Source organism: Sinocyclocheilus rhinocerous, unplaced genomic scaffold (genome assembly GCF_001515625.1).
Source record: "Sinocyclocheilus rhinocerous isolate Xijiao unplaced genomic scaffold, SAMN03320098_v1.1 scaffold820, whole genome shotgun sequence".
NCBI classification, from domain to species: Eukaryota; Metazoa; Chordata; class Actinopteri; order Cypriniformes; family Cyprinidae; genus Sinocyclocheilus; species Sinocyclocheilus rhinocerous.
The window spans coordinates 807,216-820,798 of NW_015670386.1; the positions used below are offsets into that span (position 1 = coordinate 807,216).

At 36.4% G+C, this 13,583-nt stretch overlaps 1 protein-coding gene across 2 annotated transcripts in view; it reads right to left on the reverse strand.

Annotated features, from left to right (window-relative positions):
* Positions 1–1,558: 1,558 nt before the first annotated feature.
* LOC107734208 (sorting nexin-29-like) overlaps positions 1,559–13,583 on the reverse strand; it is a 112,388-nt gene continuing 100,363 nt past the window's right edge. For both annotated transcript variants that reach the window (XM_016546101.1, XM_016546099.1), the window contains exons 17-19: positions 12,508–12,563; positions 11,913–11,997; positions 1,559–1,568 (exon numbers count right to left, since the gene is read on the reverse strand). In XM_016546101.1, the coding sequence (XP_016401587.1) occupies positions 1,566–1,568; positions 11,913–11,997; positions 12,508–12,563 (144 nt within the window). In that variant the 3' untranslated portion in view covers positions 1,559–1,565. The remainder of the gene's footprint in view (positions 1,569–11,912; positions 11,998–12,507; positions 12,564–13,583) is intronic.

The following is a 13,583-nucleotide window of genomic DNA, read 5'->3' on the forward strand; positions in this document are numbered from 1 at the left end:
AAGCAAAGAACATTTACATTATCAAAGAATATCACTGAATTCAGTTTAGCATGAGTGTAAGCACTCTAAAAATAGCTATAAGCTATAATCAGTGATGTTGTCTGCAGTGTATGATGAATTAATCTCTTATTTACATTGCATGCATATCTGCACTTTGTTGTTTCTGATGAAAGAATTCGCCAAAGTGCACTGACCAAAAGTTTTGCGTATCAGCGATGTTAATATTTAGTAATATCCCCTTAAATAATGGAAATATTAAAGAAAAAATGATTGAACTAAAATCACGAAAGCACAAATATATATTGGTTCGCATATAACTCTGTCTTAATTTGTATGTTAATCTATAAGAGTTTGGGCTGTTTAATATTAGGATTTTGTCAAAAATCCCCCACCATGGCACCGCCCTGCAACATCAAGCCCCGCCGAAATGTGCTGTGATTGGTTAGCTGGGCCAGTGTGTGTTGTGATTGGCAGCACTCGGCGCCTGGTCGGGAAATGTCACGCCCCTTACCATAGCCGCCTGCAAGCTTCAGTGTAAATATTGCTCAAAATCAAATCAATTTGAGCACGATTTAAACCCGGATGATTGTAACCACTCTAAGTTAATGCTTTTATTCAGCAAGGATGTGTTAAATGGATAAAAAGTGATAGTAAAGACTTATATTGTTAGAAAAGTTTCTATTTTAATTAAAACTTTTTATTAATCAAAGAAAAAAGTATCACAGGTTCAAAAAAAAATATTAACAACCCTCTACATTGCGAGTAAATCACTCGCATATGTGACTAAATCTTCACTCTGGGCGACTAAATTATGTCTAATATTAGCCACTGGCTAATAAATTCTCAGATTTTACTCGCCAGTGTGTGGGTTGGAGGCTAAGTATACGTTTAGCACAGATATATTTTTACTCGCCGAACACACTGACTGAGCGCTTCAGAGTTTCTCTCTCCGTCAAGCGATCTGTGCTATTTTTCAGTTCATCTGAATGAATGCGCAGCATACCTGTATTTGACATACCGTAAACTCTAGTGTGAATGCGCACGACTCGCCGTCGCTTAGTTTTTTTCTCACACGCAAAGAAAGACAGAGCGAGAGAGTCTTACATAACATGCAGAATTGATGCGCTACATGTAAACGATATACTTTGTTGTATTTTCCTATCAAAATAACGGAGTTCCTTTGGAATTCTTCAGCTTTTAAGAACTGCCAGGTTCTCCAGTAGTAGGCGGAACTAATACGCAAATGACAATCTCATTGGCTGGCACTCACCTATTATCGTCCTTGTTTTGATTTCAGCAAATCAGTTTAAGCGAATGCACACAACCTGATTAATATTCATGAATCCAGCAGATCGTTAATCCTTAATGCGTTTTATATTGTTCTTAGTAGAATTCGTAGTATTATATTATTATTATTACTACTACTATCTTATTAGTATTACTGTTAGTTTTTTCCCCATTTTTTTACAGAAACACTAAATGACCAAAAAAGCACCACCACCAGTCCTAAGTTCAGTTAAAATGACTAATATGCATTCATACATGGTTACCAGTTTTAATTCTAATTACTAAAGTTCTATCATTAAATAATACGCCCAGTCTGGCGTGTAAATTAAAAAATCGCCAATGGCGATTCAATTGCCAAGGTGTCCATAGAGGGTTGATTAAGCAGCACAACAGTTTCAACACTGATAATATATCAGTGTATTATAATAATTTCTGAAGGATCATGTGACACTGAAGACTGGAGTAATGGCTGATGAAAATTCAACACTTCATCACAGAAATAAATTATATTTTAAAGTATATTAAAATAGGAAACCAATATTAGAAATTGCAATAATATTTAACAATATTACATTTTTTTCTGCATTTTTGGTCAAATAAATACAGCCTTGATTAACAGACTCCATTAAAAAAACATGAAAAATCTTACTGATCCCAAACTTTTGAACGACAGTGTAAAAACTAGAACTGAAGAGAAACACTTACATAAAATAACTAAGAAAAAAATATATATATAATTGTATTATTGTAATAAATCTATGAATGATAATTCATAGATTATCATGAATGATCTGACCTTATTTGTCACCTTGAAAAATAACCAAAACAGCAAACCACTTACAGTTGAATGCTGCTGAAATAACAATAAAATAAGAGTCAGAAGGCAAAAATAATCTAGGCATGGAGCTGGTGTGCCATCCTCAGCCTGACCTTTCTGTCCAACATACATCGATCTCATTTTGTGCCAGATCTGAGGCATGATGCCCTCTAAAATTCTGGCCACAGTGGGTCGAGTCAAACAATGCCGAGAGCCAGCGTAGGCGTGAAGGAGCGATGCAGGCAGGACTGAGGAGACAGCAGCAGATGGGCCCATAAATACTGTTAGTCTGGGTTAGTGCGATCACACGGCAGCATGTGAGGAGGGCAATTAGTTCTTGAGCTCCACTAAGAACTTTATTAAAGGTGTGATTGCTGCTGATCGCAGCTGGATTTACAGGGAGATGTAAAATGATTCCATAGGAAAAATAACAGATGGGGAATTGTGGAAATAAGGCAGTGGTTCACAAGTGGTGGGTCACAGGTCTGTTTTGATTGGACAGCGAAAGGTTTTGTTTCAGATTGGAAACAAAAACAAAAACTAAAGCTAAATGCAAATACTAGACCGTAACAAACCTGTAGATCATGCATGTTTAGTACAGCAAAGTAAATTGAAAAAAATTTAAGTAAATAAAGCAACTTTTTAAAAGGAGTTGAAAATCATCCCAGAAACCAATGTTGTTGATGCCAAAGGTCATGGTCCCAATCAAACTAAGTTAACCAAATTTAGCCTACAGTTAGATGTTAATATGGACATGTTGCTTGACCCATATTTACTGCAGTCTGGGTTGTTTTTACTTTAACCATTAAACATTTAAACATTAATCCACAGCAATATCACCCTGCAGCCCAAGACTGGTTGCCCACTGAAGCTAAGCAGGGTTGAGCCTGGTCAGTACCTGGATGGAAGACATCCTGGGAAAACTAGGTTGCTGTTGGAAGAGGTGTTAGTGAGGCCAGCAGGGGGTGCTCACCCTGTAGTCTGTGTGGGCCCTAATGCCCCAGTATAGTGACAGGGACACTATACTGTCAAAAAGCACCGTCTTTCGGATGAGACGTTAAACCGAGGTCCTGTTCATTCATTCCTTCATCATCTTAAATAACAGTTCACATACAGCTAGTATAAACATGGTTTGTGCCAGACTAAATTTGTTTAGTGTGGTCAATTAATGGCTGCTGAAAGCATGAAACTATAGAAATGTTTCATGCATGAAACAACCAGAATTAGAAACCACAATCTTTCAATTTTCCTCTCAGTATAAGCAGTTCCTGGTAATATTAATAATATTGTCAATGCTTGATTATTTACTTTTGTATAAGGGCATTAGGTCCAATACATAGTCTGGGTCATGAAGCAAAAGTATAGTTGAGACAGCAAAAGTCACGTTCAAACAGAGAAGAACTTTCTCCCACTGTCAAAAACCTGGACCAACATTGACTATACAGCCCACTCATACCCAGATTCATTCAGAATGAAATGCAAACAGGTCATTTCACCTGTTGGTATTGCCCATTTTATTTTCGTAAATTAACTTGCTCCTAATATGCTACTATGCATCTCATATAGTTCTCTCTCAATTTCCCAAGCCCCATCCCAGTTTATAGGCAATGTGCTCTGGGCGCATTGCCATAAAAGGTTAAGAGAGTGTTGTAACTATAAAGATGCAATCTGGACTAGTATGAGCACATGCCACCAAACAAACCATCAAACGCTCAAGTTCAATACAGCCAAAAAACATTTGGATCCTTGTCCATTTAACTTTGCCTACATTGCTTTTTAAACAAACCAACTGTACAGGGGGCTAATGTTCTATAAATACTACAAGGATAAATATATTACCATTCAAAAGTTTGGGTCAGTTAGATTTTTTCAAATCAATTATTACATTCATTTAACAAGGATATATTATATTCATAAAAAAGTGGTATAATGTTAGAAAAGATTGATGTTTTATATATATGCTGTTCTTTCTGAACTTTCTATTCATCAATGTGTCCTTAAAAATGCGGTTTCATGGTTTCCACAAAAATATTATGCATTACAAATGGTTTCAACATAAGAAGAAATATTTCTTGAGCACCAAATCAGCACATTAGAATGATTTTCGAAGAATCATGTGACACTGTAGACTGGAGTAATGATGCTCAAAATTTAGCTTTGCGTCACAGAAATAAATTGCATTATACAATGTATTAAAATAAAAAATATATATATTTTTAGAAGTAATATTTCATAATAGTTCTATATTTCAGCCCTTTCCTTCAGTTTTCTGAGACTTTTTCAAAACTAAAAACTTCCTTTAAAAATTTGACCCCAAAGATTTGAATTGTAGTAGTGTATACACACACATATATACATACACACGCACACACACACATAAACAGTATATACAGTATATTTAAGATACATTTCATTCAAGATATGTCACATCCTGAAAATAATTGAGACATTTAAAAAGTTTAAACAGGCAGTTGCAATTACTTAATATGGGTATGTGTGTCTCAACTGAAGCACAGAAAACAGCAACGCAAATGCAGTTATAAATAACAAACACAGATTCTAGATTTCTCAAACTGCATCAAACGCAGAAGGAATGCAAACACTGAACTCAATGCAAATATGCAATAATGGAATATCATCACATTTTTCAAACTTATCACATTCTTCCCTACATTTTCCAAACAACAAAGATGTTTCTGTTCCTGGTCTCCAATGGTGTTCTCATTAAAAATGTGCACAAATGATGCCATCTTTCACTTGTAGGTTACATGTCATGCTTGTTGAGCCTCAACGATACTCAAATTGTGATCCGTTTCTTCTGAAAGGTCTCATCTGGACTTCATTTATAAATAATTAGCTGTCAAGTCTTTCTGCTCACAAAACTGTCAAAACTTGTAATAGACAAACAAGCAATAATAAGGGAGAGGAAGCTACTTATTGGCGAGTCAGTTTTTTTTTTTTTTTTACCCACATATCGATTGCTTTGAGTTTAAAAGTGCATCACGGCAATAATTGGCCAATTTAAATCATGCAAAAAGATTTACAGTGATATTTCATACTTTTTTCTATTACATAAAATGAACACATCTGGTTTTGTATTGATTAAGGGGTATGGTTAAAGGTATGGAATGGTTAAATAAGACAAAAAAGTGCTTTTGATATGCCAGTTTAGGAGAACACATAAATATATAGTCTATAAAAAGGTCCATCTAGACAGGTCTCACTATTATGAAATGAAATATTCAAGAATGTGGCACATATTGCTTGGCGCCCAAATCAAGCATCTATGAAATACTGATAGCCACAATATCACTCTCAAATTTATTATATTTGTGAAAGGATTTGAAACTCCATTTGAGCAGCCAAGAGAGAAAAGCAGAGAAGGGAAAGGCAGAGGAAACTGAGAAAAGGGAGTTTCAGGGAAATGACATCTTGTCTCCTCATCCAGCTATGATGAAGTCATTGAGCCTTCCCAGCGTTCAGTGAGGTTCTGGCCCCAGTGAGCTCCAGCGGTCCGCTCTGTATGAATTAGTCATGAGTGCAGCTCCACAGCCGCCATAATGAGGATGAGTAGGAGATCAGTTCTGCTTTGTAACGAGCCTCATTCTAAAGGTTAAACATACACTCTCACACCTTCTCCCTTCCCTGGGTGTTAACCTAATAATCAACCATTCAGACATGAGCAAATACCATGGCAAAAAGTGACCTGCCATAACCCACGACAAACTTCTGGAAACCTCTCAGTATGATTGATAATACATGAAATAAAATTGGTATTGCAAGGTCTACATTCAAAAAAATATTTAGGCCTACATTTAAGATCTATGTATTTAAATTGCATATTAAATGTCCATTCATTTGGACATGTGATTCGTGCATCCACGTGATAGGGTTGTGACGGTGAGGACCTTTTTCCACCGGTTAATCGACGTGTGACAACACCGATAATAACGGTATCACCGTGGTATTCATTTTGTGTTTCGTGTAAGTGCTTTTTTGGCTTTCAAAGTAAAGGAACCCATTGACTTGCTACTTATGAAACACCAGGCAACATTGGTTTCAGCTAAAATCATCTTCTTGTTCTAGATGGCCTGAGGGTGAGTAAATTACCAGCAAATTTTTATTATTGGATGAACTATTCATTTAAATTTAGGCCTAAACATTTTTCTGAGTGTAAGGGGCTGCATGAAAACAAGAAACTACAGAACAGCTGGATACTTTTCTTATCTATAGAAGATGTCTCGTAAGATACAACCAAGAAAAATTAGCAATGATCCATTCATCACGAGTGCCCTCCCTGCCAGATTTCAATCAAATGGAGTGGCACAATAGCCAGCGGGCAATTTTTAATGTCGACGTGCAAAGTACTTTGCAATTAATAACAGCCTGGCGATGATCTGACTGCAATGAGAATCATAATCTTACTAAACGTCATCGTGATTCTCATTATAATCATAATCACCGGCTTCACCATCCTGATCATCATTACACTATAATCAGCGTAATATCCTTCAAAATACATATGCAAGGTTCAGCTTTGCGCACTGCGCCGTGCTCATGCATGCAGCATCTGTCATTTTCCTTTTTAAGTCAAGCAAGATTCAGTTTAAATGAGACTATTTTAATGGACAGGCGACTGGAGGCTGTGACACTGATATTAGAGACTTCGCTACATCTTCTCTGGGGAGCGACGATGACATGAATTATGGAGATGTCCACTTTTCTACAGATTTATACTAATTCAATAGTCACTTATGTGTGCATATTCAATGCTATCTCTAGAGAAGTCATCTAGCATGAACTTACATAATACCAATGCTCAGTTACCGTAGAGCATTCATGTTAGAAGACACGAGTACAAGCACATCATTTGGTTGTGTTCTTACCCTAATCATTAGCTATAGGAAATATTCAGAATGGAAATAAAAGGGAGAGGAAAAAAAACAAGAGTTATCAAATCTTATTAGTTCATAAAAACAAGAACTTTGAGGAGTTCGGAGGCACTGGGCTCAGCTGGTTTTGCTGATCAAAGGGAATAACTCATTTAAAAAAAAAAAAAAACTGAATTCTGACTGAGGAGTTCATTGCTTGTATATGTACACTGCAGAAATCTAAGAGCAAACCCAGAGCACTGAAACAGGAAAAAGTACTGCAACACCAGGGAAAGTCTTGCAAAGGAAGCTATTCTCGCCCCTTTTTAAGTACTGAGGCAATAACACTATTACTTTAGAGGGCATCAGCGTGTGTAACACAGGCAGTCTACTCTTGAGGTCTGTGCCAGGATGATCTTAACAAAATGTAACAGTTCTAAATAAGTAAAATTAAATTTACAGCTGTGTTGCATTTTTTACATGCATTTTTTATGTAAACCCTTATATGGGCTACAAGATATTATAAGACCAGGCAGATACATGGGTAAAAAAAAAGGTCAGACTTTATTTTAAGGTCTAATTCTCACTATTAACAAACCATTAACTATGATTTTTGCCTAATTTGCTGCTTATTAATAGTTAGTAAGGTAGTTGTTAAGTTTAGGTACTGGGTAGAATTAGGAATGTAGAATATGGTCATGCAGAATATGTGCTTTATAAGTACTAAAAAACAGTTAATATGTTAATAATAGTCATGCTAATAAACAACTAGTTAATAGTGAGAATTGATCCCCATACTAAAGTGTTACCAAAAAACATTATTAATAAATATATAAAAACAATACGAATGATACGAATAATACGACTACTTATCCTATTGATATACAGACAGACAGTAACTAAAGAGAGAGGGGGCAGCACAAGGAACTGTTTGGAAAAAGATACCTACTAGGTCAACATTCATTTTCAACCAGAGGGATAATAGTGTAACTGACAATAGTGTGAGGACGGCCCCTCGAGAGGCCCCTGCAGCGTCGACCCTGTCTGTATGTATGGAGCAGTGCACACCTTTCGTCTCCACCTCTGATGTCTTTGAAGAAAGGAGATATGAGGGAAGGGTAAGGAGAAAAGAACAAGGAGATGAAAAGAGAGAAATGTGTATCCTGTAACTGCATGACCACTGATGAGAGCTGCGATTGCTGCCTGCCACCATATAAAATCCCTTAATAAGACACTATCACCGCAGCAACACTGATTTACAGCGGACATTTACAAAGGCAGAGCAGCACCATTAACACTTGAGAATGAAACCACAGATCACACATACAGTGCATCAAATGGGCACAACCGTACGCAGAATACAGGCCATTTCTGTGAGATATCACCAAGAACGTCTGCAATGAAAAAAAGGAAAACAGCAGAACGACACAGCCCCTGTAAATCCACATTATAACAGTCATTACATCTGCTTTTTTAATAACCCTTTCCAGCGAAATTGTATAAGCTTGAATGAGTTGTTTTAGGCAGCTGTTATATTTTTTCATTATGTGACATGAAACGGAGGAGGTAGAATTCTTCACAGCAAAACAAAGCTCTGGTAATATTAGTGAAGATCAATTAAATTTTTTCTATGGAATCCAAAAGCAGTCTGATTTATTTTATAGAGGGTAATTTCGAAGCACAGACGAGAGGCAGAAACACAAAAGTGGGAAATGGAGGAGCTGCAATTTTGGACGGTGGTGGTAATGTGCCATAATCTGCTGCCAGGAGATGCCTGATGCAGGACTCCAGACTAAAAAAATTGACTCTGGAGCCACTGAGGCATAAAAGGAAACATTCAGGAGCCAGATGACTTTTTCTGTTGCTGAATTATAGAATCACTCAATATAGATCAGAAAGTACTGTCATCCATGCTGATGAATAGTTATGTCAATTAATTTTGAGGATCTATTGCAGTGGATTTACATGGAGGCGCATCACACTCTGTGCTTTTCCACTTTGGCATTGTTAAAAGACCAGTTAGCATGTGGAATGACTGCAGAAGTATATTTATAAAAATACGGTTCTGTTCTTGGAGCTCATAGCTTGTTCATTTGTTTCCTTTCAATCAACAAACACTGCCATGGGCTGCGACAAAGAGACATTTGATTAATCTAAATCAACGACTAAATAAATAAGGATAGCACAATATAATGTCTAATAATTATATATAGCAATTATAAATTGTAGATGTAAAGATATTAGGTATATTTTATTGGTTTGGGGTAAGATCTTTTTAAATGATCAGAAGTGACAGAATTTTCACTTATTCTAAAATTACATGTGACACTGAATACTAGAGTAATATTTTTACAATATTGCTGCTTTTACTGTATGTTCTATTTTTTTGTCTATTTTAAATAATATAATATAATATAATATAATATAATATAATATAATATAATATATAAATGTGTGTAGAGAGAGAGATAGAGATGCTTACAGAGCGTGTATGTACAGAGTGTATATGTATGCCATCAAATAGCAAGGGTTAATAGGTTAACCTTGGCCCCTTGGTGCACTCACCAACATTCAACCTCATTTTTTCCCTGCCTTCTCTCTTTTTATGTACCAAAAACTTGGGTAATGAACAGACCCCTGACAACAGCAGTAAAGGTTGTCTTGACCCCATAAACTGTAGTCTTTCATTACTTTTCAAGAACACGTTGTTGTAATAGACAAATATCATATTTGGTTAGTACCTGCTATTCCATTCAAAAAACCCTAACTGCAATCCTAATTTCTTGACCAGTGGCTCACTGGACATCAAGAAAAATCATGACAAGCTCTTTAAAATGACACAGGATTGCTTCTTATAGCTACTAGTGGACATCTTTCTGCAAGATGAGATGAATGCAAGTATATTCCAATACATACAGTGGTGTGAAAAAGTGTTAGTCCTGATTTCTTATTTTTTTGCATGTTTGTCACACTTGAATGTTTCAACATTAAAGTGTGACAAACATGCAAAAAAATAAGAAATCGGGAAGGGGGCCAACACTTTTTCACACCACTGTATAAACATGCTGATGACATCAGTGCTCACGTGGGAAGCACACTGTCTGGAGTCATCAATCATATCAGGAAATGAGAAGCCCTGATATACTGGGTTAAATCTAAAATAATGGAAAGCATTATCCATCAGTCATGCCTTGAAAAAAACAATGGATCCGTTTCCATAGGGATCCATTTCAAGGCCAGACTCAAGGGAACACTCAGAGAAAATCGAAAAACGCTGTCAAAACCAATTTACTCAGCAAAATCAACTAATATGTGGGGGCACTATTGCTACTTAGTAGGGTCTCTTGGTAATCTATACTGTTACAGAAAGTGCATGGGTCACTATCGCATGAAAACAGCAAAATTACAAAGGTGTCATATCGTCATATCACCCGTTTAAACTATATGTCAACATGCTGGGGGATTTTTTTAAACCCAAATGCTGGGTTAGGACTGTTAAGATCCAATTTGGATTGATAATCGTTCATAATCAGTAACCCAACTATGCTGGGTTTGGAATGCTGACATGAAAGAGATGGTGCCACATGCAAAAGCAAGCAGTTCTGTGTGCACTAGGGGTTTTTTCAAATTTTTGAAATGTCAATTGTTGATTTCGGGCAGTAATCGATTTAAACCGGTAAGAATTGAATGAATTGTGATTTCTATAGCGATTCAATGCTTTACAAGCACAAATTAATGGGGACCTTGAACAGCGTTGTTCGTGCCCTCACATTTCTTTTTCACGCGCTCCACTATTTACCGCCAGTCACAGAATTGCGTTCGCGCTTTGTTCATAGCTCTCATCAACACATTTTTTGAGCTGCCAATGTGTGATCTCTCCTTAGTACTCGTGGCCAGTACTGCTAAAGTAAAGTAGTTTTTACTTTTCTGTTTTTCAGTGGCTCTCAGTCATGCCATTGACATTAGCTGAGCAGTTGAAGGCTGCACATTTGGACAGAGCAAAAACAATGTAAGTGTCTAAAAGCATACATGTATTTTCACTGAATGATAAATGACTTTTAACTTAATGTTGTTAAACCGAATGTACAAATGAAAACTTAAAATAACCACAGCATTAACAACAACCTTGAAATAAGAGAGCGAGGTTTATCTGTCAATCACACGCATGAAAGTTGCGTTCGTGATTATAGCAAACAGACATCGGGTGCATCCTCATTCGCCGATAAAAAGAAAAAGTTAAATGCTTTAGCATTGTATTTTATGAAAATAAGATAAAGAAGCTCATATCATGCAAAGGTGTGACATAAAATGTTACCCTATACATTCACACTATGCTACACAATAGTTAACACAAATTTTACAAACCCTAGTGAAAAATATACTAAAATATATTTTAAATAAATGCATTTCATGCTAAGTATACTACAAATAAAATTACATGTTTATGTACTTAATAAAAACACCCTGCAATTGTACTTTTAGGCCCGGTTTCACAGATGGGGCTTAGGCCTTAGTTAAATTAAGATATTTAAGCAGCTTTTATAAAAATGCCTTATAAAAAAAAAACGTTTCAGGTGTGCATCTTGAGACAGAACAATGGCACTGACATAACCCTATGAATCGTGAATCGAATCGAGTCGCAGTTTACTCAAAGATTCACAGTCCTAATGTGCACCAATACCACTTTGCATATCCACGTTCTAGTTTTGGTGTTGTACTATATCATTATCTAATAATTTAAATACTTTTAAGTCATCCTGCAGCACTAGAAGTTTGCTAAGGCCCTCTGGTTGAGAAACACCGTACTTGGCTGAAGTCAGCTAACTTTCTGTACAGTCCAGCTGACAGAGCAACATATACTGTGAGGACAAGGGTGGTTAAAAGAAGATTAAAAAATCTTCAGAGTACATGGTAGATTAAACTTTGATTAAAATAACTACCTGATATACATGATAGGCGTTGGCAGCCCGACCTTGAAGGAACACAGAGGGGATCCACACGTTGATAAGGGCACGTTGTGTTCTTAGAGAGACAAGGAAGGAAAAAACAAATTGTGAAAGTCTAATTAGAGAACCTCAACAGAAGAGTCATTTAGCAATAGATTAGTGTAGCTACGATCACTTTATCGGCCCAGGGGTATGAAAAATCACTCCTTTGACAAACTGAGGGGGAAAAAATAACATTGACACCTTGAGCCATTACTGGGAAAAAATAGTCTTTTACTTAACACACAAGTTTAACATTGTATGCCTTTCCTTCAGCCATTTTTAATGACTGAAATCTTCTCAGCTACAAAGGTTATAGCTATGTGGAAGAAGTGCGTGAAGGCTCTGTAAAAACAGAAAGAAAATATAAAAACAGAAGCAGCATTCAGCTTCTCTATTTTTAGCACAGTCTTCTAAGTCAGATCGAAGGCATCGCTTTATGGAATTCCATACCATCGATTTGATTCTCAAAAGAGGCTTGCTGTACACCACCTCCAACATAAATAAATACAAATATAAAAAGAACAGCGAGTAGGAGGCCACTTACGTCTCGAAGTCAGAAAGGCTGGGATCGTCAGAGGTCTGGCTCAGGTCCCCTGGCACCTGTCCAAAGGCAGAGCGCATGAGGCCATAGTGAGCTTTTCCTTTTGCATCCAGCTGAGTTTGCTGATTAACACTGTACTGTTGCATAAACTTCCAAACCAGCTACTGTATATTCTGTAGCTTACTTTCCAGGCATGACAGTCCAGTGATATTTACTGGGAAAAAAATGAATTTGGACCCAAATAAAACTTGGGAATTGTCATTTGCTTTCATAATATAACATGTTTCTGAATCAAACAAGATATTTAGCTATTTAAAAAGTAGGAGAGTACTTGATTTTATGCATCAGGAAATAACTGAATTGTTTGTAACTGAATGAAATTGTGTTTTGTTTTTCACGATCAATCGTCGCTGTCACAGCGGAGTACTCGATCGCTGTTGCACATCCCTAATATATGTGTGTCTATATATATATATATATATATATATATATATATATTGTACTGTATATATATGGGATGTGCAACAGCGATCGAGTACTCGGCCATGCGCTGCATATCACCAGTGTTTAGTTTCATGCTCAAATCCAATGCCTGATATTGACAGAGTTATTTGAGACGGTCATATTGCTTTTAGATGTTTCTTTTTTTTTAAATACATATGTTATAATAATGCAGAAGTGCTTTTTTCGTCATATTTGTTCAACAGTCATACTTCAATTAAAATTGTTTTTGTACTTCATATGGCTTCGAAAACATGCAGGCGATTTCAGGAATCACTTGATAATGTAGATGAAAATATAGCACAAATCTACCATAAACATAGCAATGAGAACTTTATATAATTCTAGCCTATAGTAAATTCTGTCCTTGTCCTTGTTTCAGCACGCTGTTATGTAAGCGCATCACGGCAGGAGCTCTCTCTCGCGCTATAGCACGTAACTTAAAGGGGTCATCGGATGCAAAATTCACTTTTACATGTTGTTTGAACATAAATGTGTTGGCAGTGTGTGTACACAACCACCGTATATTGATAAAAATCCAGCCAGTGTTTATTTATTTTTTAATCCCGATAAACCCA